Genomic DNA, 24,474 nt, shown 5'->3' with positions numbered 1-24,474 from the left:
CTGTAGATGCTTTTCTTTTTTTTTTTAAAGATTTATTCATTTTATTACAAAGTCAGATATACAGAGGAGAGACAGAGAGGAAGATCTTCCGTCCGATGATTCACTCCCCAAGTGAGCCACAATGGGTCGATGCGCGCCGATCCGATGCCGGAACCTGGAACCTCTTCCAGGTTTCCCACGCGGGTGCAGGGTCCCAAAGCTTTGAGCCGTCCTCGACTGCTTTCCCAGGCCACAAGCAGGGAGCTGGATGGGAAGTGGAGCTGCTGGGATTAGAACCAGCGCCCATATGGGATCCCGGGGCTTTCAAGGCGAGGACTTTAGCCGCTAGGCCACGCCGCCGGGCCCAGCCTGTAGATGCTTTTCAAAGTCATGTATTTTCTACCAAAACAAAACAAAGATGAAAGCCAGTATTTATCAGTGTGTAAAAAAGACAGGATACTGTTCTAATTGGCTTAGGAGATTGTATATTGTAGTGGCTCTTGGTTCTTAAAGCCAGTTACATAGCCTAGTGGCTAAAGTCCTCACCTTGTACACACCAGGATCCCATTTGCGTGCTGGTTCTAATCCTGGTAGTTCTGCTTCCCATTCAGCTTCCTTCTTGTGTCCCAGGAAAGCAGTTGAGGACAGCCCAAAGCCTTGGGACCCTGCACCCTAATGGGAGACCCAGAAGAGTCTCTGAGCTCCTGGCTTCAAATCAGCAGAGCTCCAGCCGTTGTGGCCATTGGGAGTGAATTATCGGGCGGAAGATCTTCATCTCTGTCTCTCCTCTCTGTAAATCTGACTTTCCAATAAAAATAAAAACAAATCTTTAAAACATACAAACAGAAAAAACAACTATATAGGCCTAGGCTTGTCCCACTCCTACAAAGTTAGTTTCCCTGGAAATGGAATCTAGAAGCCTGTATTTTCATTTTGGAGACTGATTTTTAAAAAACAGTGGTATCAAAAATTTGAAAAGTACAAAATCAGATGTCATTTTTTTTACCCTGTGTTCTTTTCCAGTTCCCATAGTACTACCAGATTAAAGAATTTAAAAAAATTTCCAGAGTTTTCTCTTGTGTAGGGGTGCTATAATTAATTTAACTAGCCAGGAGACTTTTTTTAACCTTTTCTGTTAAAAAGACTAATATTATACATGCATCATTTATATATGTATATTACAAGTGTACCTGTTGCTTACGTTTCTAGAAGTAGAACTTCTGAGTCTGAGAAATTATCCATTTATAATTTTTATATACAATGCTAAATTATACTGGGATTGTTAATTATACTCTCATAGTCAGGGTGTGATGGAGCCATTTTCCCTTTAGCTTTATCAAGGTAATGTATTTATCAGAATTGGATGTTTACCAGTATAGTAAGTACACAATGCTATCCCACTGTAATTTTGTGAGGCTAAATTGAGCATCATTTCCGTAAATAATCGTGTCAGTTACAAGGTTTTTCCCAACTTGTTTGTTTATTTTTTTACTTATTTTGCTGTGTCAAAGTGTTTATTTCTAGTTGTGTTTGAAGTCCTCTAGAGTTTTTAATTAGAAAGACTTTTCCTACTCCAATTAGGAGAGAGTTCTTGCTGTTGTCTTCTGTTGGAATGTAGGATTTTAGTTTTTAGTTCCTGGCATAGACTGTGTGGTATGGATTTAATGTGTGTCTCCAGTTGGCTGTCTGGATGGTACACACCTTTGCTTAAGAGGCCAAGGCCGTCCTCCTCTCCTCTCCATGGGATATACCACATTAGCACGTCCAAAGCCACTCCTGGGCTTCTAGTTTTTGCTGTTTATCTGTTTATTCATGTGCGGGTAACTGTAGTTTAATAACTAAGGCTTTTTGTAATTTTTCACATTTATAGGGCTTATCCCATGTTATTCTTTTATTGTCTTCCTAACTAATTTTATGATGGCATTTGTCTAAAGTACAAGCATCTGCTTTTAAAAGCATTTTATCGAGAGCTGGTTAAGATGGCTAAGGAATTATATTTTTTCCTTTTTAAAATATACATATTCAAATTCATTTTTCACAAGCTTTGCTTTTTAAAGATTTGCTTATTTATTTGAAAGTCGCACAGAGAGAGGGAGAAACAGAGAGATTTTCTGTGTGCTAGTTTACTCCCCCAGATAGCTACAATAGCCAGGGCTGTGCCAGCCAAAACCAGGAGCTAGGATCTTCTTCTGGATCTCCCACATTGTGGCAGGAGCCCAAGCACTCGGGTCATCTTTTGGTGTTTTTCCCAGGCCATTGAGCAGGGAACTGGAGTGGAATAGGATTCAAATTAGCACCCATGTGGTATTGGGGCATTGCAGGCTTAATTCACTGTGCCACAGCACCAGTCCCAGAAATAAGCGTCCTAGATGTGCTTGAGGCAGAGTTGGCACTCACTGAGCAGTTTCCCAGCTTCGAGGAGGGTGGTTTCTCAGTGGTCTGAAATCCATCTATGTTAGAGTCACCAGCTGCTTGTTGAAAGTGCAGAATCCTCTGTTGCTGATGATATGTTGGAGCTTCTAATTGATCGAGGTGACGCTCTGCTGGCTCTGCCTTCAAACCTGAGAGGGCCTCCCTAAGAGGCCGTTGAACTTGACTGGACAGTGGGATGCTGGACTCTGTATGGAGTGAGCCTGTAATTAGGGAATCCCAACGGAACTTGAGCTGTGGTTATGCATCAAGGTGAAGGAATTCACCATGGGGGAAGGGTTTGGGGTGAAGGGGGGAGAATCCCAGTACCTATGAAATTGTGTCATGTAATACAATGTAATTAATGAATAAATGAATAGAAAAATAAATAAATAAATAAGAAAGGAAGTGCAGAATCCTCATGTCACTAGCCTGTACTGAATCTGGATCTCTGTGGTAGTCCCTGTCATCTGCATTAAAGCAGCGATCCTGAAACACTGGAAGAATAATGTGAAAAGTTACAATTATGTGGAAAGTTAGAATTCACACACACACACAGTTTACCAGCATTGCAGTTTGTCCTAATTCAAAGTACACTAAGGAATGGGAAAGTTTGTGAGCAGAGAGGTCGTCTGAAGAAAAGCTTCACTGTAGGAGCTTCTTTCTTTTTTTTTTTTTTTTAAAGATTTTATTATTATTGGAAAGCTGGATATACAGAGAGGAGGAGAAACAGAGAGGAAGATCTTCCATCCGATGATTCACTCCCCAAGTGAGCTGCAACGGGCCAATGCGCGCCGATCCGAAGCTGGGAACCAGGAACCTCTTCCGGGTCTCCCATGTGGGTACAGGGTCCCAAGGCTTTGGGCCGTCCTGGACTGCTTTCCCAGGCCACAAGCAGGGAGCTGGATGGGAAGTGGAGCTGCCGGGATTAGAACCGGTGCCCATATGGGATCCCGGGGCATTCAAGGTGAGGACTTTAGCCGCTAGGTCTGCCGGGCCCAGGAGCTTATTTCTTAAAGATGGATTTTTTTTCCCCACAATGTTTTAATTTGAGAGGCAGAGAACACAAAGAGTTGACATTTGTTAGTTTGCTCCCATGTGACAGCAGCAGAGCTACTTAATTAAACAGGAGAAGCTAGAAGGAAGAAAGGTGAGAAAGACCAATTATGAAGCTGTAGTGGTTTAGTTACTGCTCATATGACCTGGATAAGGAGAGTGATGACAGAAATGGGAGAGGGGAGAAATGTGAGAGACATCTCAGAGGAAAAAAATCTGTTGGACTTGGCAAGTTATGTTAGAATTCATTGTTCAACACAACTGAAGGTTTTAAGCCTGGTACCTGCTCTTTTCAGAGGCAGCTGTGAGGAGGAGAAGGACAAGGTGGAAGGCTGGCTTTTAAAGTGAAGTACCAAGGCTCTTCCCAGCTGGAAACAGGTTTTAGGGACATGGACAGTTGGGGAGCTCAGAGAAGAGAATGATGTAGAAAATGATAAGGATGACGGTAGAGATGGCCAAAGCTCAGGAACAATTGAGGCCCTTCAGGTAGAATGAAAGGTAGAGCCCAAGCCTGGATGCAGATCTGTTGTGTTGTAAGTGTCGGTTGTCAGTGTTGGGTCCTGCAGTCAGACCAGAGGACATGAAGACTCAGAGTGGCCGCTGTGTTTCCTGAGTAGGAATTTGTAGAATAATGTCAGTAGAGTGGAGGACAGAAAGGAGACAGACCTCCTCAAGGAAAGGAAGGTATGTTCAAGATGCTTGGCAGTGAAGAAAATGTTAGGTGTTTATTGAGTACTTGCTAAATATTGTTCCTGATGCTGGAGATGAAGTGCTGATGAAAACAGACATACAGTTGTAGCTCTTTGCATTTTACATACTTGTGGAGGGAGTGATATGGTCAGCAGAGGCTTTTCTGAAGTCAAGTTTGAGTCAAAACATGAATTCCAGGAATCCAGCCATACAAAGATCTTGGAGTAGAACCTGCCAGCTAGAGAGACAGCATATGCAAATAAATGCCCTAAGGCAGGAGAGTGCTGGGTTTGGGGAAGCACTGTTCAGGACTTCATAGGTTGTTTGGGATGTTTTAAAAGTTTTTGTTTATTTAGATCTTCCTACTCCTCAGATGCTCACAGCATCAGGGCCAGGCCGAAGTGTCAGGCCAGGCCGAAGCCAGAAGTCTAGAACTCTGCCTGCATATGTCGCATGAATGGCAAGGACTCAAGTACTTGACCTGTTAACCCTTTGCCTCCCAAGGTGCACATTAGAAGGAAGCTTGATCAGAAGCAAAGGAGCAAAGACTCAAACTCGGGCCCTCTGATATGCATAGGATGTAGGCATCCCACGTGGTGGCTTAAATGTTGCACCAGAATGCCTGCCACAGAGCTGGTATTCTGGAGGAACAGAAAGAAGGTAGTATGGTTTGAACTTGGGATGCAAGGGTGGGAATGATTTGAACAGACCTTGTAAGAGAACTAGGAAGTAGGTAGCAAGACCTATGTGTGTTGGTAAGGAGTCTGCATTATATTCTAAATGAGAAAACCATTGTGTTTTAAGCTGCAGAGTAACATGGCTTAATTGTTGTTTTCAAGACCTTCACTCTGGGAGTTTTGAGAATGAATTGTAAAACAGCAGGAGACTAGATAGGAAGTTGTTTTGATCAATTGATGATCTTTATTTGTGCCAGGTTAATTGAGAGAGTGTGGAGAGAAGTGACTGTGGTTCAGGGTATACTTTGGAAGTGAAGCTGTTGGGGTGTGCTAATAAACAGAAATCAAAGGAGAAGGAAAAGGGACTGTGGGCTAATGTCATGGGATCGGGAAAGCAAGACTTGCAGGTGGCGTGAAAAGGCTTTTTGTCAGTTAGGAAGCCAGTGTCTGGATAAGGATAGAAATGAATGAGAAAAATTATCAAAGAAGGAATATTTTGGAAGGCAGTCAGACTAGATGGTCTCTTTTTTTCTGGCTTTCATGTGTGTATGATCATTGGGAGAGCTTGTTAGAATGCACAGTGATCTAGTAGGTCTAAGATGGAGCAGCCTTCATTTCTATGTTTCATTCGAACTCTGCTCCCAGAATGGTCTTAAGATCGTTATTGACTATTAGTTATCTATGTGAGCTCATTTTCCCTTAACATCACAGAGGGTGCATACTTTGTATGTTCTTTTTTATGTCCTTCTCTACCAGAAAATACACTTACTATCCCCTTGAAATTGTTCAGTCCTCTGTCTGCTTTTGCAGGCTGGGTGTTTTTTTTTTCCATTTAAGACAGAGCCTTGGGCCTGGCATGGTAGCCTAGTGGCTAAATCCTTACCTTGCATGTGCCAGCACCCCATAAGAGCACCGGTTTGTATCTCAGTTGCTCCACTTCCCATCCAGCTCCCTGCTTGGGGCCTGGGAAAGCAATCGAGGACGGCCCAAAGCCTTGGGACCCTGCACCCGCATGGGAGACCTGGAAGAGGTTCCTAGCTCCGGGCCCCCGGTTTTGGATTGGCTCAGCTCCAGCCGTTGGGGTCACTTGGAAAGTGAATCAATGGAAGATTCTCCTCCTCCTCTCTGTATATCTGTCTCTCCTTCTCTCTGTATATCTGCCTTTCCAATAAAAACAAATAAATATTAAAAAACAAAACACAGGGAATAAAGTGTATTACAGAATTTGAGATAGTATTGCTCTTTATCTGACACTGTACAGCTAACAAAAACTTTGTGTTTCATTATTTCCAGTGGAAAGATCATTACGTAATTTGGTCCTAACCCAGGGATTGATGTAAGCAAGTTACAATGTTGCATAAGGCTTAAGATAACAGTGTTACTCTTGAATTATATTATTTATATAACAGGATTTCACTGCAGATAATTTCATGTGTTCTGAATGCTACCACCTAAAACCTAATGTGAAGATCATAGGTTATTTTCTTTCTGTAGCAGGGTTCAAGGTGTATCTTTTCCCACCAACATTGTTGAAAGATGCTATTTTAACTCATTTGTTACTCATTTTTTTAAATTATTTATTTGAAAGGCAGAATTACAGAGAAAGAGAGATCTTCATCTACTGGTTCACCCTCCAAATGGCCCCATTGCTTGAAGGTGGGGCAGTCTGAAGCCAGGAACCAAGAACTTCATTTGAGTCTTCCACATGGGTGCAGGGGCTCAATTGGGCCACCCTCTGCTGCTTTCCCAGACTCATTGTCAGGAAGCAGATTTGGAAGTGGACCAGCCCAGACTCGAACCAGCGCTATATGAGATGCTGGTTTTGCAGGGAGCTGCTTTATTCACTATGCCACAGTGCCAGCCCCAGATCTGTCACTTATTTAAGACAGCTCTGCTAAATTAAGTTATTCTGTGATAAATTCATGTAGAGGTACCACTTTGACTGGTCAGCAGATTTTTGTGTATTCTCATAGACTTCTTCACCCGTTAGCTTATCAAATCCCGAAGGGTCGTGTTTATGAGCCAGCATCTTCATAATGATGTTTTGATGAGTCCTGGGCTTATGTAAGGGCTTTATTCATTTCAGTTGCTTCTCTTTTATTCCTTCCCATAAAAATATTTATTTATTTCTTGATTTATTTATTTGAAATGCAGTGTTAGAGGGAGAGAGAGTTTGTATCTGCTGGTTCACTCCCTAAATGGCCACAGTGGCCAGGACTGGGCCAAGCCAAAGCCAGAAGCCTGTAACTCCATCCAAGTCTCTCAGATGGATGCAGGGAGCCTAGAACTTGGGCCATCTCCCACTGCTTTCCTAGACAGATTGAGAGGAGCTGGATGAAAAGTGGAGCAGCTGGGACTTGAACTTGTATCCGTCCGGGATGCTGGGGTCACAGTCAGGAGCCTAACCTGCTGCATCACAGTGCCAGTCTCAACTTCTGCTATTTGTTTGTTTTTTAAGATTTGAAGATTTTAAAATTTAAAATTTAATTTTAAAATTTTATTTATATTGGAAAGGCAGATTTTCAGAGATAAGGAGAGACAGAAAGATCATCCATCTGCTGTTTCACTCCCCAAGTGTCTGCAGTGGACAGAAATGAGCAGATTTGGTCTAAAATCACAATTTCAATTTCTGCGTTGAATAAATACTTATTTAATCTACATAAACCTAGCACGGTTCTAGCTGTTAAGAATTCAGCAGTAACAAAATAGTAAGAATCCTTACTTTGTTGCAGTTCACTGTCTTATAAGGAAAGGTAGTAAAATATGCAAGAAGTATAATATTCCAACGTATAAATGCTGTGAAGAAAAATGCGAGAGAGAAAGAGCAGAACTGAGATGAGATTTTAAATCAATCAGAAACACATTTTCCTAGAGAACTGTGTTTCCCTTTGTAATTATATTCTGACGATTATGCTAGTACTGTTGTTTTGTTTGGTTCTTATGACACATACAAAATGTCCTTAACCTCGTTCAATCCTGAATGCAAAGTACATTTTGTCAGAAGCAGGTGACACCACCTGCCTGGCCCACCAGAGGGCAGACTTGTCTGTCTAACGCTGGCTGCCAGTTTTTGTGCCCTGGAGAACAGGGACATACAATACCAGGGACTCTTAGAGACTATGCTTTGGAGAATTTTTTCCAATTACAGCTCATTTAACTAAAGTTATTTGGCTCAGAACAAAATATTCCTTCCAAAATGTTACCACATTTTACAATGTCAATGACTTTGGAAAATTATAATTATAGTAAACAAATAGCTGAAACATGACTCAAATTAGAATTTTATTTAAATCTAACTTGTGCTTCATTTATGTCTTAAATGTATATTTAACTAAGTTTATAAGACATGCAGAAAGGCTTATTTTTTTTCAAGGTTTATTTATTTTTATTGGAAAGGCAGACTCACAGAGAAAAGGAGAGACAGAGAGGAAGATCCTCTGTCTGCTGGCTTATGCCCAAGTGGCCACAATGGCTGGAACTTACCCGATCCAAAGCCAGGAGCTTCCTCTGTGTCTTGCATGCAGGGTCCAAACACCCTGGGCCACCCTCTGCTGCTTTCCCAGGCCATAAAAGCAGGGAGCTGAATGGGAAGTAGAGCAGCCAGAATACAAACTGTTGCACATATCGGATCCCGGTCTATGCAAGGAAAGGACTTTAGCCATTAGGCTGTGGCGCTGGGCCAATTAAGTATTGTTTTTTTTTTTTTTTTTTTAAGATTTATTCAGTTTATTACAAAGTCAGATATACAGAGAGGAAGATCTTCCGTCCAATGAGTCACTCCCCAAGTGAGCCGCAACAGGCCGGTACGCGCCGATCTGAAGCCGGGAACCAGGAACCTCTTCTGGGTCTCCCACACGGGTGCAGTGTCCCAAAGCTTTGGGCCGTCCTCAACTGCTTTCCCAGGCCACAAGCAGAGAGCTGGATGGGAAGTGGAGCTGCTGGGATTAGAACCGGCACCCATATGGGATCCCGGGGCTTCCAAGGCGAGGACTTTAGCCGCTAGGCCACGCCGCCGGGCCCAAGTATTGTTTTTAAAAAGAAGAGTGATGACACAATTCATTTAGATATTGAAAATGGGGCATGGTGAGGTAGCCTAGCAACTGAAGTTCTCACCTTGAACGTCCCGGGATCCTGTATGGAGCCGGTTCTAATCCTGGCCACCCGACTTACCATCCATCTCCCTGCTTGTGGCCTGGGAAAACAGCAGAGGATGTCCCAGGGTGTTTGGACTCTGCTTGCAAGACACAGAGGGAGCTCCTGGCTCCTGGTTTCAGATCGGCTCAGCTCTGGCCTTTGCGGCTCACTTGGGGAGTGACCCAGCGGACAAAAGATCTTCCTCTCTGTCTCTCCTTCTCTCTGCATATCTGCCTTTCCAATAAAAATAAATAAATCTTAAAGAAAAACAGATATTGAAAATGTAGATTTATTCCAATGTATATTTGGGTGAAGGAGGGAATAGCTCAATGTTTTTATTTCAGTTAGAGAATAAATTACAAGGTAGGTACTGTGCAGATTAGAGTATAAAATGTTCTTATTTGTCTCTAGAATATGCTTTAATCAGAAATGCATGTGCCTGTCACACTCCGCATGGGGCCCAGCCCTCACTGCCTCCTTTTTTGTCGAGAGCCTGCCTGTGCTGCATGCGCCACCTTTGGGTAACGGAACTGACCAGCGTGTGTCCACACTAGTATAAGCACATACACTAGTGACAGCAGTTACTAGTTGAAAATACACATTATTTAAAGCTATAAAACCTAAGTATCTTGTAAAAAGATACAAAAGGTAAGTATCTTGTAGTTATATTCACACTCCTTTACTCTGATTGTTTTGACCCTAATTACCAGTGGCAATATCCTGTAATAATGACAGATTCCTGAAGTTACTATTTGTTGCCTTGGTGCCAACCAAAGAAAAAATGCATGTGATCTCAAACTAACCCATGGATCTGTGTTCATAATTGAAGCTCATTCATCTATGGCTGGAGTAACTCGGTTAAGGTCGCTCGTGTGATGTCTTGCCTCTTGTCAGGGCTAGATACAAACCTGCCAGTGGTACAGTGTCAATCAGCACAGAGATGCTTCAGGACCAGCTATGTTGGCTCATGTAATAAACAGTAAATTCTCATAAAGAGGCTCTCCTAGAGAATAACAAAACAGGAAATTAAAGGCAGGCATAACTTGTTTTGTAACTTAACCTTATGTTAACATAATAGATTCCAGACAGTAAAGAAAGAGTAGTTTACACCAACAGCAGCATTTCCGAATCTCACAGGTTTTGTGTCAGCAAAAGGGAGCCAAATACAAAAGAGAATATGCCTCAGGATTCTTTGTTGCGAAGTTAAATAACACGATAAGCTGATCAACGAGGACTGTAGAAGTCAAGATGGCCATTACCTTGGGGAAATCAAGAGGCCTTACCCTGAACAAACTTATAGTTTCTTGCAGGGGACATATTATATGAAACTAGGAAATAAAGGGGGGTTTTAAGCAGTGTTGAAGTTAGGCCTGCATTCAGGTCTTAGGACTTCAGACAGGTCCTCAGTTTCCTTGACAGTTGTTTTTCTTACCTGTTAAGTGGATATAAGGCGTGAACAAGATTAGCAACGTGAGGGAGCTTCTAGTAAACAGTAAGCTTTCCTTTTTTTTTTTTTTTTAAGATTTTATTATTTATATTTATTGGAAAGTCAGATATAGAGAGAGGAGGAGAGATGGAAAGGAAGATCTGCTGATTCACTCTCCAGGTGGCCGCCATGGCCAGAGCTGAGCTAATCCAAGCCTGGAGCCTCTTCAGGGTCTCCTGCGCAGGAACAGGGGCACAAGCAGGGAACTGGATGGGAAGCGAGGCTGCTGGGATTAGAACAGGCGCCCATATGGGATCCCAGCACATGCATGGGGAGGACTTTAGCCACTAGGCTACCATGCCAGGCACTAAATGTTTCTTTTTTAAATCCTGTAGCCAAGGGGCACTCTTTTCTCCACAACACGTGACTTCAGTTCAGATATGTTCTGTCAGTTACTGCCTTGTGATCTTAAGTAGATTAAATTATTTTCTTTGGCCTTTCTTCCAAAAAACAAAAGACCAGGGGCATGGGCACCTTATCTTGAGGGAGTATTTTGAGAAGTCAACCTGGCAGATCTGTGGTACCAAGCATAAAATAAGCACCTTAGGGCCCAACACAATGGCTTAGTGGCTGGGTCCTTGCCTTGCACATGCCAGGATCCCATATGGGCGCTGGTTTGTGTCCTGACATCCACTTCCCATCCAGCTCCCTGCTTGTGGCCTGGAAGGGCAGTGGAGTATGACCCAGGGCCTTCAGACCCTGTACCCGAATGGAGACTCAGAAGTGGTTCCTGGCTCCTAGCTTCGGATCAGCTCAGCTCCAGCAGTTGGGGCCTCGTGGGGGTGTCTAGAAGATGGAAGATCTTTCTCTCTGTTTCTCCTCCTCTCTGTGTATCTGACTTTCCAATAAAAATAATAAAAAATCTTAAAAACAGTGAACACCACAATAAGTGTAAGATCTGTCTGCTGTGAATGTAACAGAGTATCCAGATGTGTGATGCAAGTACTGGGTGATGAGATGAAGTCAGGATAGTGTCTGCAGAAGGGAGAGATGAAATATGGGCAAGGTAGTGCTTTGGTTTTTTTTCTGATCTGATAAAGGAGTATGTCTTGTACTTTTATAGAAAGATAAAAATGGAAAATATTCTTGGATTATGATGACAACGTGAGGATGTTGTGACTTCATTAAAAAATAGGTTGGTTGGGCCCGGCGGCATGGCCTAGTGGCTAAAGTCCTCGCCTTGAAAGCCCCGGGGTCCCATATGGGCGCCGGTTCTAATCCCAGCAGCTCCACTTCCCATCCAGCTCCCTGTTTGTGGCCTGGGAAAGCAGTCGAGGACGGCCCAATGCATTGGGACACTGCACCTGCGTGGGAGACCCAGAAGAGGTTCCAGGTTCACGGCTTCAGATCGGCGCGTACCGGCCCGTTGCGGCTCACTTGGGGAGTGAATCATCGGATGGAAGATCTTCCTCTCTGTCTCTCCTCCTCTGTGTATATCTGGCTGTAATAAAATGAATAAATCTTTAAAAAAAAATAGGTTGGTTTCATTTTATAGCTTAAAAATTAATAGCTTATTACTGATATTCTTGAAATAGTACTTTCACTTAATAATAGTTTATATAAATAACATCTTATGTAGAGACTCTTGTCACAGTAGAAAGAAAACCTCAATACACAAAGGGAAGAAAGTCCATTTATAAAATTATTTGTCCTTTGTCACTTGAAAAATAACCAGCTATGTGCAACCCAGATCTCATTGGGTATCAGTGGTGGGCAGGACAGGTCCCAGTGGTTAAATATGAATAGTTAGAGTTGCGTTGTTCAGAATGTTTATTTGAGAACTCAGAGCTAGCTGGTATCAGATCCTGGACAGCTCTCCAGTGTTTGGAACCACATTAGATTCTTTTGAAATTGCTGGATTGAATTCAACCAATCATGTCTTACGTTTCTTAAGCTTGAGTAAAACGAAGAGGTGAAAACACAGCATTCCGCTCAGCCATTGCTCATCTGTCCTCCTCTTTGCAGATATTCCGAGTGGTGTGCATCTGTTTGGGCAATCCACCAGAGACGTTCACCTGGGAGTATCGAGACAAAGATAAAAATTATCAGAAGATTGGCCCTATTACACCCTTGGAGTTTTACAGGCAACATGTCAAGCCACTCTTCAACATGGAAGATAAGGTTGGAGACTGCGTGGTCAGCCTCTGGTTGTTTACTTTAAAATGCTTGTTGATTGCAGCGAAGAGCAAGAGATTCCCGGATAAGCATGCGTGGTCATCAAACACTAAATCAACTTTTATTTTCCCTCTCCTCAGTTATTTTGTTGGTTGATCAAGCCAGGATCCACCTTTACCAAGTGTTCCTCTTTAGAGATTTCTGACTGCAGACCAGCAGTCAGGTTTTTTTTTGTTTTTGTTCTTGTTTTTGCTTTAAATATACATATAATTTTTAAAAAATCACATTTATTTATTTATTTGAAAGAGCTACAGAAAGAGAGGAAGTCAGAGAAGGAATCAGAAAATCTCACTGATTTACTCCCCAGATGGTCACAGTGGCAGGGCTGAGCCAGGCCAAACCCAGGAGCTTCTTCCAGGTCTTCCACTTGAGTGCAGGTGCCCTGGCACTTGGGCCGTCTTCTACTGTTTTTTTCAGGCCATTGCCACGGGAGGTGGATTGGAAGTGGAGCAACTGGGGCTTGAACTGGCACTTGTATGGGATGCCAGCTTCACGGTGGTGTTTTTATGTGCCGTGCCACAAAGCTGGCCTCCAGGTATCCGTTCTCTTTCCTGCGTGCTCTCCTCATTTGGGCCCAGAACCATTTCCAGGTACAAAGGAAAGGAAAGCCTATTGTGGATTTCTTATGGATTCAAGACACCTGATGCTGTGGGCTTCTTTGAGGACTTGGTTGTGTCCCATCTGGCTTTTCCATCTGCCTGGCCGGATAATGAGCTCTTTGCTTTGTTGGCTTACTGACTTTCCAAAGAAGTGGCGTTGTCAGATGTTGAGAATGTTTTGTAACTTGAAAATAGGAGTCTTGTGAGGTACTTTCTGTCTTACTTGACCCAGTGAGTACAATTTTTCAGAATTAGTTTTGGGGCAGTCCTTACTAGTAGGAAAAATGGGTGGTGGCCAAAGGTGTCCGCCTTGCCAGTTAAGAGTATGAAGGATGAAAGATCTCTTCTCATGGGTATTTTGCTACCTCTTGATTTTTTAAAAAATTATCTATTTATTTGAAACATAGAGTTAATAGAGATTAAGGTCAAGACAGAGAGGTCTTCCATACACTGGTTCACTCCCCAAATGGCTGCAGCAACTATAGCTGGGCCAGTTCAAAGCCAGGATCTAGGAGCCTCCTTGGGGTCCCTTATCTGGGTACAGGGCCCCAAGCATTTGAGCCATCCTTCATGATTTCCCAGGTGCATTAGCAGGGAGCTGGTCGGAGGTGAAACAGCCAGGACTTGAGCCAGTGCCTGTATGGCATGCTGACACTACAGGTGGCAGCTTTATCCATTCTGCCACAGCACTAGCCCCTCTCATGTCTAGTTGCCAGCATGGCTGTGGTGTTAATTTTTTTTTTCTTTTGTAAGATTTATTTCTTTTTATTTGAAAGGCACATTTACAGAGAGGAGAGACAGAAAAATCTTTTCATCTGCTGGTTCATTTCCCAAATGGATGCAGTGGCCCAAAGCTGAGCCGATGCAAAGCCAGGAGCCCGTTTTTTTTGGGTGTAGGATCCCAGGGCTTTAGGCTATACTCCATTGCTTTCCCAGGCCACAAATAGGGAGCTGAATGAGAATTGGAGCAGCCAGGACACAAATCTATGCCCATATAGGATGCTGGCACTTGCAGGTGGAGGATTAGCCAGTTGAGCCATCATTTTGGGCTCCAGTGGTGCTCATTCTGATAGCTTGATAAGCTTAATGCAAATGTAGGAACCCTGAGCAGAGTTGTGTATTCTGACAATCGTGGTTTTTGTGTTTTGACCAGAATGTTCTTGATCTCAACAGATTTGTTTTGTGAATGACCCTCGGCCCCAGCACAAGTACAACAGGCTTTATACAGTAGACTACTTAAGCAATATGGTGGGAGGGAGAAAAACTCTGTATAACAACCAACCCATCGAGTTCTTGAAAAAAATGGTTGCTGCGTCCATCAAAGATGGAGAGGTTGGTGTTATTTTTGTGTCTTCCACTGTGGGGTTAAAATACCCTTTTTTACTTCTATGGTGTAATAGGAAAATAGGGTTTATGTTGATTTTTCTCTTTTCCTCTTTATTTCTAGGCTGTGTGGTTTGGCTGTGATGTTGGAAAACACTTCAATGGCAAGCTGGGCCTCAGTGACATGAATGTGTGAGTGTCAGAAACTTTAAATAGAAAGTCGTTTATGGGTTGATGCTGTGGATTGCACTCTCAGTGTGAAATTATGCTGTTGGGGCTCATCAGAAGCCTGAGGCTGACAAGAGTAGATCTCTTTCTTTGCATACTGTAGTTTACTCTGACCCAAGAAATCAAGATCTTACTTCATGTCTGAATAGAAGTTGTTGAATATTGCTAAGAAGTCATGCTCTGTGAGAAAGATGCCTTAAAAAAAATGAATTAAAGTGGAAATTTACCCAGTGCATTTGGCAGTGCCATGAAGAGTTATCCAGAACTCTTATTGGCCATTTGACCTTTCTTAAACTGCATTGTCTTAACTTTATTGCCTTGTGTGTTCTAACTTTATGACAAGTAGGACAGGACTGATTTTCGTGCATACTCTTGACTATTTTATGATAGGGAAGGGTCATTTGCGAAATAAATTGAATGAGCCCTGAACTTTTGACAATTTATTTGTTTATTTATTGAAAGACAAGACTGGGGCCGACATTATAACATAGCAGATAGCGCTGCCGCCTGCAACACTGGCATCCCGCACGATCACTGGTTCATGTCTTCACTGCTCCACTTCTAATCCAGCTCCCCGCTAATGGCTTGTTGAAAGCAGCAGAACATGGTCCGTCACACATTTGAGAAGCTCCTGTCTCCTAGCTTCACCTGGCTCGATCATGGCCATTGCAGATATCTGAAGAATAAACTAGCATGTGGAAGATATTTCTCTGTGTTTCTTCCTCTCTGTAACTCTAACTTCAAATAAATCATCTTTAAGGGAAAAAAAAGGTGAGAATGAGCTTCCACCCAATGGTCTACTCCTCAAGTGGCCACAGTGGCTGGACTAGACCAGAGCCAGGAACCTGGAACGCCATCGTGTTTTGTACATGAGTGCCAGGGGCTGAAGTAGTTCACCATCTTCTTTCCCAGATGCGTTAGCAGGGAGCAGAGCAGTCAGGATTTTCACTCTGATGTGGGATGGTTGTATCACAGCCATGGCTTAACACATTGTTTTATACCCACATACCAGCTTTTTTTTTTTTTTTTTTTTTAAGATTTGTTTGTTTTTATTGGAAAGTAGGATTTATAGAGAGAAGCAGAGACAGAGAGGAAGATCTTCCATGTGCTGGTTAACTTCCCAAATAACCACAATAGCCAGAGCTGAGCTGATTGAAAGCTAGGAGCCAGGAGCTTCTTTTGGGTCTCCTATACGGGTGCAGGGTCCCAAGGCTTTGGGCCCTCCTATACTGCTTTCCCAGGCCACAAGCAGGGAGGTGGAAAGGAAATGGAGCATCTGAGACACAAACCGGCGCCTATATGGGATCCTTATGCATACAGGGCATGGACTTTAGCCACGAGGCTACCTTACTGCCCCACACACCAACTTTTAAAATATACCATATTATGGTTGTTTGTAAGTAATTAATACTGTAGGAAACTGTGTAAATATTTTGATATTTTACAGGATAAAAGAAATTTATAGAATTATTTTTAAAAATTTTAGAATAAGGGCTCGTATTAATGGTTCAATTGGTTAATCCTCCACCTGAAAGTGCTGGTATTCTATATGGGCACAGATTTGTGTTCTGGCTGCTTCATTTCCCATCTAAATTCCTGCTTGCAGGTCTGAAAAAAGCAGCAGAAGATGGCCCAAAGCCTTTGGGATCCTGCACACATGGCTCCTGGCTTAAGATGGCTCAGCTCTAGCTGTTATAGCTATCTGGGGAGTGAAACAGTAGATGGAAGATCTTTCTGTTTGTGCATCTGCCTTCCCAATAAAAATAAGTAAATCTTTAAAAAAATTTTTTTTAAATGTTCTCCAGTATTTTTTTTTTTTTTTGGTTGTTTATTTAAATTTACTAGTCAGGGCCCGGCGCGATAGTGTAGTGGTTAAGGTCCTCACCTTGAACGCCCGGGATCCCATATGGGTGCTAGTTCTAATCCCAGCAGCTCCACTTCCCATCCAGCTCCCTGCTTGTGGCCTGGGAAAGCAGTCGAGGACGGCACAGAGCCTTGGGACCCTGCACCCGCGTGGGAAACCTGGAGGAGGTTCCAGGCTCCTGGCTTTGGATCAGCGCAACACCGGCCGTTGTGGCCACTTGGGGAGTGAATCATTGGACAGAAGATCTTCCTCTCTGTCTCTCCTCCTCTCTGTATATCTGCCTTTCCAATGAAAATATAAATCTTTTTTTAAAAAAAAAAAAAAAGATGTACTTATTGACTTATAAAAAAATAAAATAAATTTACTAGTCAGCAGTGATTTTTTTAGATTAATTCAGAAACTGAGTGTTTCTACCAGCCCAAAATAGCCCATCTTTTATAAGAAGTTACTTCAAAAAGTTTTTTTTAAGTTGCCAAATGACATTGCAAGTTCGTCAGCTTCGAATAATGAGAATTTATATGTAGCCATTTTACATTTTCCCAAGTACTCTTGTACGTAGAGAATAGAATCCTCTGGAGAGACTGAGTTCTGTATGAACCATGTTCTTTTTCTGAAGAGCCACAGCCCACAGCCCACAGCCCACAGTCGGCATTGTTGGGCCTCTCCGGTTTGTTCTGTGTTTCTTTCATTCCCAGAATGCAGTGTTCCTCCTTCATATTGTGCTGTCCTCCTTTTTGCAGCTATGATCACGAGTTGGTGTTCGGTGTCTCCTTGAAGAACATGAATAAAGCTGAGAGACTGACTTTTGGTGAGTCACTTATGACCCACGCCATGACCTTCACTGCTGTCTCGGAGAAGGTACGACTCCTCACCTCCCCCCGTCCCAGCATGCCTGCCACAGTGTTTGCACAGGTGATCCCTCTCCTGTCTCCTGCCGGTGTTTTCCACAGCAGGGCTGGATGCCCAGTGTCCATGCTTTCTGCTCAAAGTTAGCTGCTATGTAAGACATCAGATCTGCATCACTGGGAGTTTGGTTGCGTGTTCAGAGGAAATCAAAATAGGAACTTCCCATGAGGAGCAGGGAGTATAAAGAAGTGACTGCTTTTCTGCTAACTTTGGAAAGTATAGTGGGAAGAGAGGTCAGCACGGGCACTTAAAGAAGATGACGTCTTTTTTGTGAAGAGCGAAAGTGTACCCTTCTTGACACGGAGTGTCTGTACTTCCCTGAGCCTTTTGTTGTCAGCAGACTGTTCTGTGGTGAGGTGTTGGTAGTTTGCAGATTGCATGCTCATTGCTGGATTCAGGCAACACTTCTGGAAATCAAATATGAAGTGTTTGTCGTTGCTATGAAATGCTCTGACTCGTAAGAACACTGTTGTTAGGACCTGGTGTTGGATGCAACAACTGAAATTTTATCTTTCCCAAATAAGTGGCCTACCTCCAAGTTGTAGAAAAGGGCACTTCATCAGACCTTTGAACTACTTTGATTCTTTATTGCTCCTCCTGCCTAATTACTGGAAAGTCACAGAACAACTACCCTGTATGAGTTGTTTTAGGCAATGATTTGTTAGAGTTGTTTTTGCTGTCTTACCTACCAGATTCATGATCATGAAAATGTTTGGAAATAGCTCTGTCAGTCTGCCAAAAAAGCTCCCATCTGTCGGTCTCCTTTCCAAATGCCTTCGGTGCCCAGGGCTGGGCTGGAACCAGGACCTGGAAACCCAATCCAGGTTTCCTGCATGGGTTGTGAGGAGCCAGCTGCTTGAACTATCACTTGCTGCCATCCAGAGTCTTCAGTGCCAGGAAGATGGAATCATGAGCCAAAGCTGGCATTGAACCTAGGCTCTCCAGTGTGGGACACGGGCATCATCACTGTTATGCTGAAAGCTCATCCCGAGGCTGGGTCTTTAAGTGTTAGAACCTGGAGGAGGAAATCTGCTTGATCAGGGAACACACACAGAGAGTATCCTAAACAATCTGGTATTCCTGATTCTCAGGTAATTTTCATATATAAATGTAAAGGCTGACATCTTGTAATCCAGTGAGCTCTTGTCCTCATTATTCTACTTCTTCATGAGAATCCCACACCAAGAAACAGAAGAATGTCTGAGGTTTTATTGATGTTAGCTCTGTAGATTAGGAAAAGCCATTGTGTGATAGTAGAAGATGATTTCAGAGACCAATCTTGAGGTACAGCAGGATAAGCCTCTGCTTTAGTCACTAACATTCCATTTTGGAGTATAGGTATTCTTCCTGGATGATCTACATAATCCAGCTTTTTGTTAATGCTTCTGGGAAGGTAGTGGTGGATGGCCCAAGTACTTGGGCCTCTGCAACCTACATAGGAGCTCAGGATAGAGTTCCTGGCTTCTGACTTCAGCCTGTAGGTATTTGAGGAATGAACTAGCAGGTTACAGACCTCTCTTTTCCCAATATTTTTCAAACAAGTAAATAGTCTATTTTTTTAAAGATTTATTTATTTTTATTGGAAAGTCAGATATACAGAAAGATGGAGAGAAGTCTTCTATCCACTGTTTCACTACCCAAGTGGTCACAATAGTCGGCTTAAGCCTATCCGAAGCCAGGAGTTTCTTCTGGGTGTCCCACACTGGTGCAGGGTCCCAAGGCCTTTGGCCACCCACTACTGCTTTGCCAGGCCATAAGCATGGAAGTGGATGGAAAGTAGAGCAGCCAAGACACAAACTGGCACCCATCTGGGAGCCTGGTGCATGCAAGGTGATGACTTTAGCCACTAGGTTATAGCACCGAACACCTTAAAGAAAAATTTTTATCACCTTATAGGTAGGCCTTTTTTCTTAATTGTGTAAATTTTACTTTTGATAATTTTTACATATTTGGTTAGAGTGCAAAGGGTCAAGGGCTAGACCCTGTATCTGGGAGGAGGGGAGAGACTAGGGGAGAAGCCACACCAAGCCTCCTAACCATCCCAGGGTCCCCAGTGTGGGTCATGCTCCACCTCTTAGAGTGGACTTAGGCCTAAGGACTTGATGAGGTCTAGTTCCACCTCTGCCTCTGATCCAGTTTCCTGCCTGTGCTCTCAGGAGGCAGCAGGTGATGGCCCAAGTGCTTGGATGTCTGTCACCCTGTGTGTGACCTGGATAGAATTCCTGGCTCCTGGCTTGAGCCTGGCACAGCCTTGACTATGTTGAGGGAGTAAATCAGTGTATAGAATATCTTAATATCCATCTGATTCTTTTTCTCTTTGTCATTCTGCTGTCAAAGAAAAATTTTTTTTAATGGTTTGGTTTTTTTGCTTGAAAAAGTAACGTGGACCCAGCATGATGGCCCAGCAGTTAAATCCTCACCTTGCATGCACCAAGATTCCATGTGGCCGCTGGTTTGTGTTGCAGCTGCCCTGCTTGCCATTCAGCTTCCTGCCCATGGCCTGGGAAAGCAGTAGAGGACGGGCCAAAGCCTTGGAGCCCTGCACCTGCTGGGAGACCCAGAAGAAGCTCCTGGCTCCCAGCTTCAGATCAACTCAGCTCTGGCCAACGCAAACATTTAGGGAGGAAACCAATGGATGGAAGACATTTTTGTCTCTCTCTGTCTCTCCGTAGATTGTGCCTTTCCAACAAAAATAAATAAATTTTAGAACAAAACTAAAAAAACAATTGTAGAGAGAAAGAGAAATATTCCATCCCCTAGTTTACTCCCTAGATGTCCACTGTGGCCAGAGCCGGGCCAATCTGATCTGGGAGCCAGGAACTTCTGGCTCTCCCATGTGGGTGCAGGGGCTAGGAACTTGGGCCATTCTCCACTGCTTTCACGGGCCATCAGCAGGAGCCAGCTAGGACTAATACCAGTGTCCATATGGGATGCTGGCACTGCAGGCAGAGAATTAGTTAGTCTTTGCCTGTCACATTAAAAATATATATGTGTGAGATATATATATGTAGATCCAATTTAGTTCTCACATTTGAATATAAACAAAACATAAGATTAAGTGATAAAATGGTTTTTTAAGTTTGAGCTGGTACTGTGGCATAATAGGTTGGGCCTCTGCCTGAGGTGCTAGCATCTGATGTGGGCAGCTCCACTTCCAGTCTATCCCTGCTGCTGGTGTGCCTCAGAAGGCAGTAGAGGGGATGGTCCAAATCCTTGAGGCCCTGTACCCCAAGGGGAAACTCCTGGCTTCAAATCAGCCCAAATCTGGCCACTGAAGCGATCTGGAGAATAGACCAACAGATAGAAGATCTTTATCTCTCCTTCTCTCAATATATAACTGTGTCTCTCAAATAATTAGATTTTTTTAAAGATCTTTTAGAAAAGAAAACCTTTTCAAATTGGAAGCAAAACATTGGGATGTGTTTTTCATGAGTAATTTGTTCTCGTTTATGTTGTACCAGCTGTATTATAAATTCAATGGATTTATGATTAAAGTTTCTTAAACTTTTAAAATATGTGAAGGCTATTTTTCAAAAAGATTCAGTATTTATTTGAAAGAGTGCCAGAGGGATCTTCTATCCACTGTTTCTCTCCCCAGATGTCCACAATGGCCTGGGTTAGTCCAGGCCAGAGCCAGGACACAGTTGAGTGAGCATGGTGCAGATGGTGGTTTTATCCACTTTACCACACACCAGCCCCTGAGTGTTATTTTTAAAAAAATGATTTCTTGTAATTTGCAAAATATGAGTTCAACTTTTTGTCATTTTTCTGTCTTTTAGTAGAGTATTCCTGTTTTCTTGAGAAATAAAAGCCATGAATATACCCTGTCATTTTTTCTGTAACTTTTCATTCTTTGTCACAGTTCCGTTCCTCAGGGAAATAGAGTGATGTTATATCCCCAGTAATATACAAAGCAGAATTTATAATATGCTAGGATTTTATGTTGAAATTCTCCCTTAAGAGTTTTGACCATTAAAACTGTTTTGAGCTACATGTGAGTAATAATATAAATAATATTTATTTATTTTTATTGGAAAGGCAGATTTTAGAAAGAGAAGGAGACACAGACAGGAAGATCTTCTGTCTGGTCGTTTACTCCCTAAATGGCTTCAGTGGCTATAACTGAGCCCATCTGAAGCCAGGAGCCAGGGGCTTCCTCTGGGTCTCCCACATGGATGCAGGGTCCCAAAGCTTTGAACTATGCTCTGCTGCTCTTACAGGCTACAAGCAGGATGTTGCGTGGAAAGTGGAGCATCTGGGACATGAACGGTGTCCATATGGGATCCTGGCACTCACAGGGAGAGGTTTAGCCAATTGAGCCATCAGACTGGGCCCCCAGTAGGTCTGTTTCTACAACATTCTTTCTTGTTGCTGATTTCATAGAATCCCTGAGAAGCAGGCTGGATGTTGTCATTCCTGACTAGTGGATGTCCCAAAAAACAACTTGATCTAGGTCATGCAGGAGCTCACTGGCAAGGAAAAGAACAAGAAACATTTTCACACTTATTATTATAACAAGTAATTGACTTTACGTGGTATAGATTACAGTGATGTTAAATGACTGTGGGTGATAATAGATAACAGTGATATTGAGAAGAGATGATAAAGGGCCTGGTGCAGTAGCCTAGCGGCTAAAATCCTTGCCTTGAATGCACCAAGATCCATATGGGCGCCGGTTCGTGTCCCAGTGGCCCCACTTCCCATCCAGCTCCCTGCTTGTGGCCTGGGGAAGCAGTCGAGGACGGCCCAAAGTCTTGGGCCCTGCACCCGCATGGGAGACGCGGAAGAGGCACCTGGCTGCTGGCTTCAGATCAGTGCAGCTTTGGCCACTGGGGCCACTTGGGGAGTGAACTATCGGACAGAAGATCTTCCTCTGTATCTCTCCTGCTCTCTGTATATCTGAGTTTCCAGTAAAAATAAATAAAATTTTTTTAAAGATTTATTTATTTTTATTACAAAGTCAGATATACAGAGAGGAGGAGAGACAGAGAGGAAGATCTTCCGTCCGATGATTCACTCCCCAAGTGAGCCACAACGGGCCGGTGCTGTGCCGATCCGAAGCCAGAAACCAGGAACCTCTTCCGGGTCTCCTAGACGGGTGCAGGGTCCCAAGGCTTTGGGCCGTCCTCGACTGCTTTCCCAGGCCACAAGCAGGGAGCTGGATGGCAAGTGGAGCTGCCGGGATTAGAACCGGCGCTCATGTGGGATCCCGGGGCCTTCAAGGCGAGGACTTTAGCTGCTAGGCCACCGTGCCGGACCCAATGTTTTTTTTCTAAGGATAATAAAGACAGACTATAATGAAATATATAGTGTAATGTGGTTCCTAGAGGCAAAGGTGCTTGGAACTGTCGGCTTTCTTTGCCTGTGATTTCTGAGACTGGAAATTGCCATGATTCAAGCAAGCTGCCCCAAGTGGAACGTTCAGGTCAGCAGAACCGACAGGGCCCTCAGCCCGTGCAGGTGAGACGTGCAGTGCAGCGACTGCAAGTTGACAGCTGAGATCATTAGATGATACAGGAGTCAGCCCTCTGCTGCTGCAGAGATGTAAGTTGTTTTGACGTTCGGTAACGTCCTGGGTAAACATAAAAGAGGAAAGTCTTTTCCCAAACGGAGCCTTCCTCTTGTAACGCTCTGTGTCATTGTAGTGAAGGCCATCATGACAAATATCACTCTTTTTATAAAGACCTTTATTATGTATTTGAGAGAGAGAGAGAGAATGAGCTCCCAATTGCTGGCTTACTCCCCAGATGTTGTCAACACTTCAGGCTGGCCTGAACTCGGTGCTCCCACATGGGTGACGGGAATCTAAGTACTTGAGCCGTCACTGCTGCATTTCAGAATCTGCATTGGCGGGCGTGGAGCCAAGTACTGAGTCCAGGTACTGTGTAGCAGGGTAGCCTAATCCATGTGTTGAACACTAGACCAAGTGCCTGGTCCTCACTGTCCCTTCTTTTCGTTTGCTTGATTTTTTAATTGGGAAGACATATTTACAGAAACAAAGATATTCTGTCCTTTGGCTTACTCCCCAAGCTGTTGCAAACAGCCAGAGCTGAGTCAATCCGAAGCCAGGATCCTGGAGCTTCTTCTGGGTCTCCCACACAGATGCAGGGTCCCAAGGCTTTGGGCCGTCCTGTACTGCTCTCTTAGGCCACAAGTACGGAGCTGGAAGGGAAGTGGAGCAGTTTGCAGGCGCATGCAAAATGAGGACATAGCCACTGGCCATTGCCCCATGCCCGAAAATTGTTCTTGTTGTTTTAAGTTAAATCAATGAAGGTAGAAAAAGGAATGCAGAACTTCCAAGTCTTTGTTTGGAAATGGTGTTTTTGCTTTTGTGTTGCTATTCAATTTCTCTTGTATTAAATTCAGTATTTGTGTAACTAAGTAAAAGAATGCATTTGCATTGTATCGGACTTGGTTTCCCTAAGTATGATGAGAATGTGTTTGCTTTGTTTTACTTCTGTTTTTAAAAACTCAGACCAGATCTTTGACCCATCCATAAAGTAAATATGGTGGGATTCCTTTGTGAAGAATACCAACTGATTGAAAACAGGCTCTTGGCTTCAGATGGCATTCACTGCCTTTGGTAATTTCAAAGATTTTGTGTTCCTTCACTAAGTAGCATTTGGCATGCTTATTTTCTGTTTGGAATGTAAAGGGAAAGGCATCTACTACTGTGTTTTACCTCAGGGATGCAGACTGCTTCTGCTGAAGGATCCCTGGTACCCATCAGGGAGACTGCAGCTTCCCACTGTGTCCTGTCCACTCTTTTGCAGGATGATCGGGACGGTGTATTTGTGAAATGGAGAGTGGAGAATTCTTGGGGTGAAGACCATGGCCACAAAGGTGAGCTTAATTTAGTAACACTGACTTCATATGATTTGGATCAACTCTAACACCCTCCTGTACAGTGTGCAGGATTTATCAGTAATTGATTCCTTTCACTAGGTA

At 43.3% G+C, this 24,474-nt stretch overlaps 1 protein-coding gene across 1 annotated transcript in view; it reads left to right on the top strand.

Moving 5' to 3' along the window:
• BLMH (bleomycin hydrolase) overlaps window positions 1-24,474 on the top strand; it is a 52,696-nt gene that overhangs the window by 10,413 nt on the left and 17,809 nt on the right. The window contains exons 7-11 of the mRNA XM_058675550.1: window positions 12,397-12,552; window positions 14,379-14,537; window positions 14,653-14,720; window positions 17,361-17,478; window positions 24,300-24,369. Of these exons, the coding sequence (XP_058531533.1) occupies window positions 12,397-12,552; window positions 14,379-14,537; window positions 14,653-14,720; window positions 17,361-17,478; window positions 24,300-24,369 (571 nt within the window). The remainder of the gene's footprint in view (window positions 1-12,396; window positions 12,553-14,378; window positions 14,538-14,652; window positions 14,721-17,360; window positions 17,479-24,299; window positions 24,370-24,474) is intronic.

Source organism: Ochotona princeps, chromosome 17 (assembly GCF_030435755.1).
Source record: "Ochotona princeps isolate mOchPri1 chromosome 17, mOchPri1.hap1, whole genome shotgun sequence".
Taxonomy (NCBI): domain Eukaryota; kingdom Metazoa; phylum Chordata; class Mammalia; order Lagomorpha; family Ochotonidae; genus Ochotona; species Ochotona princeps.
This window is presented reverse-complemented; position numbering and strand designations above follow the sequence as displayed.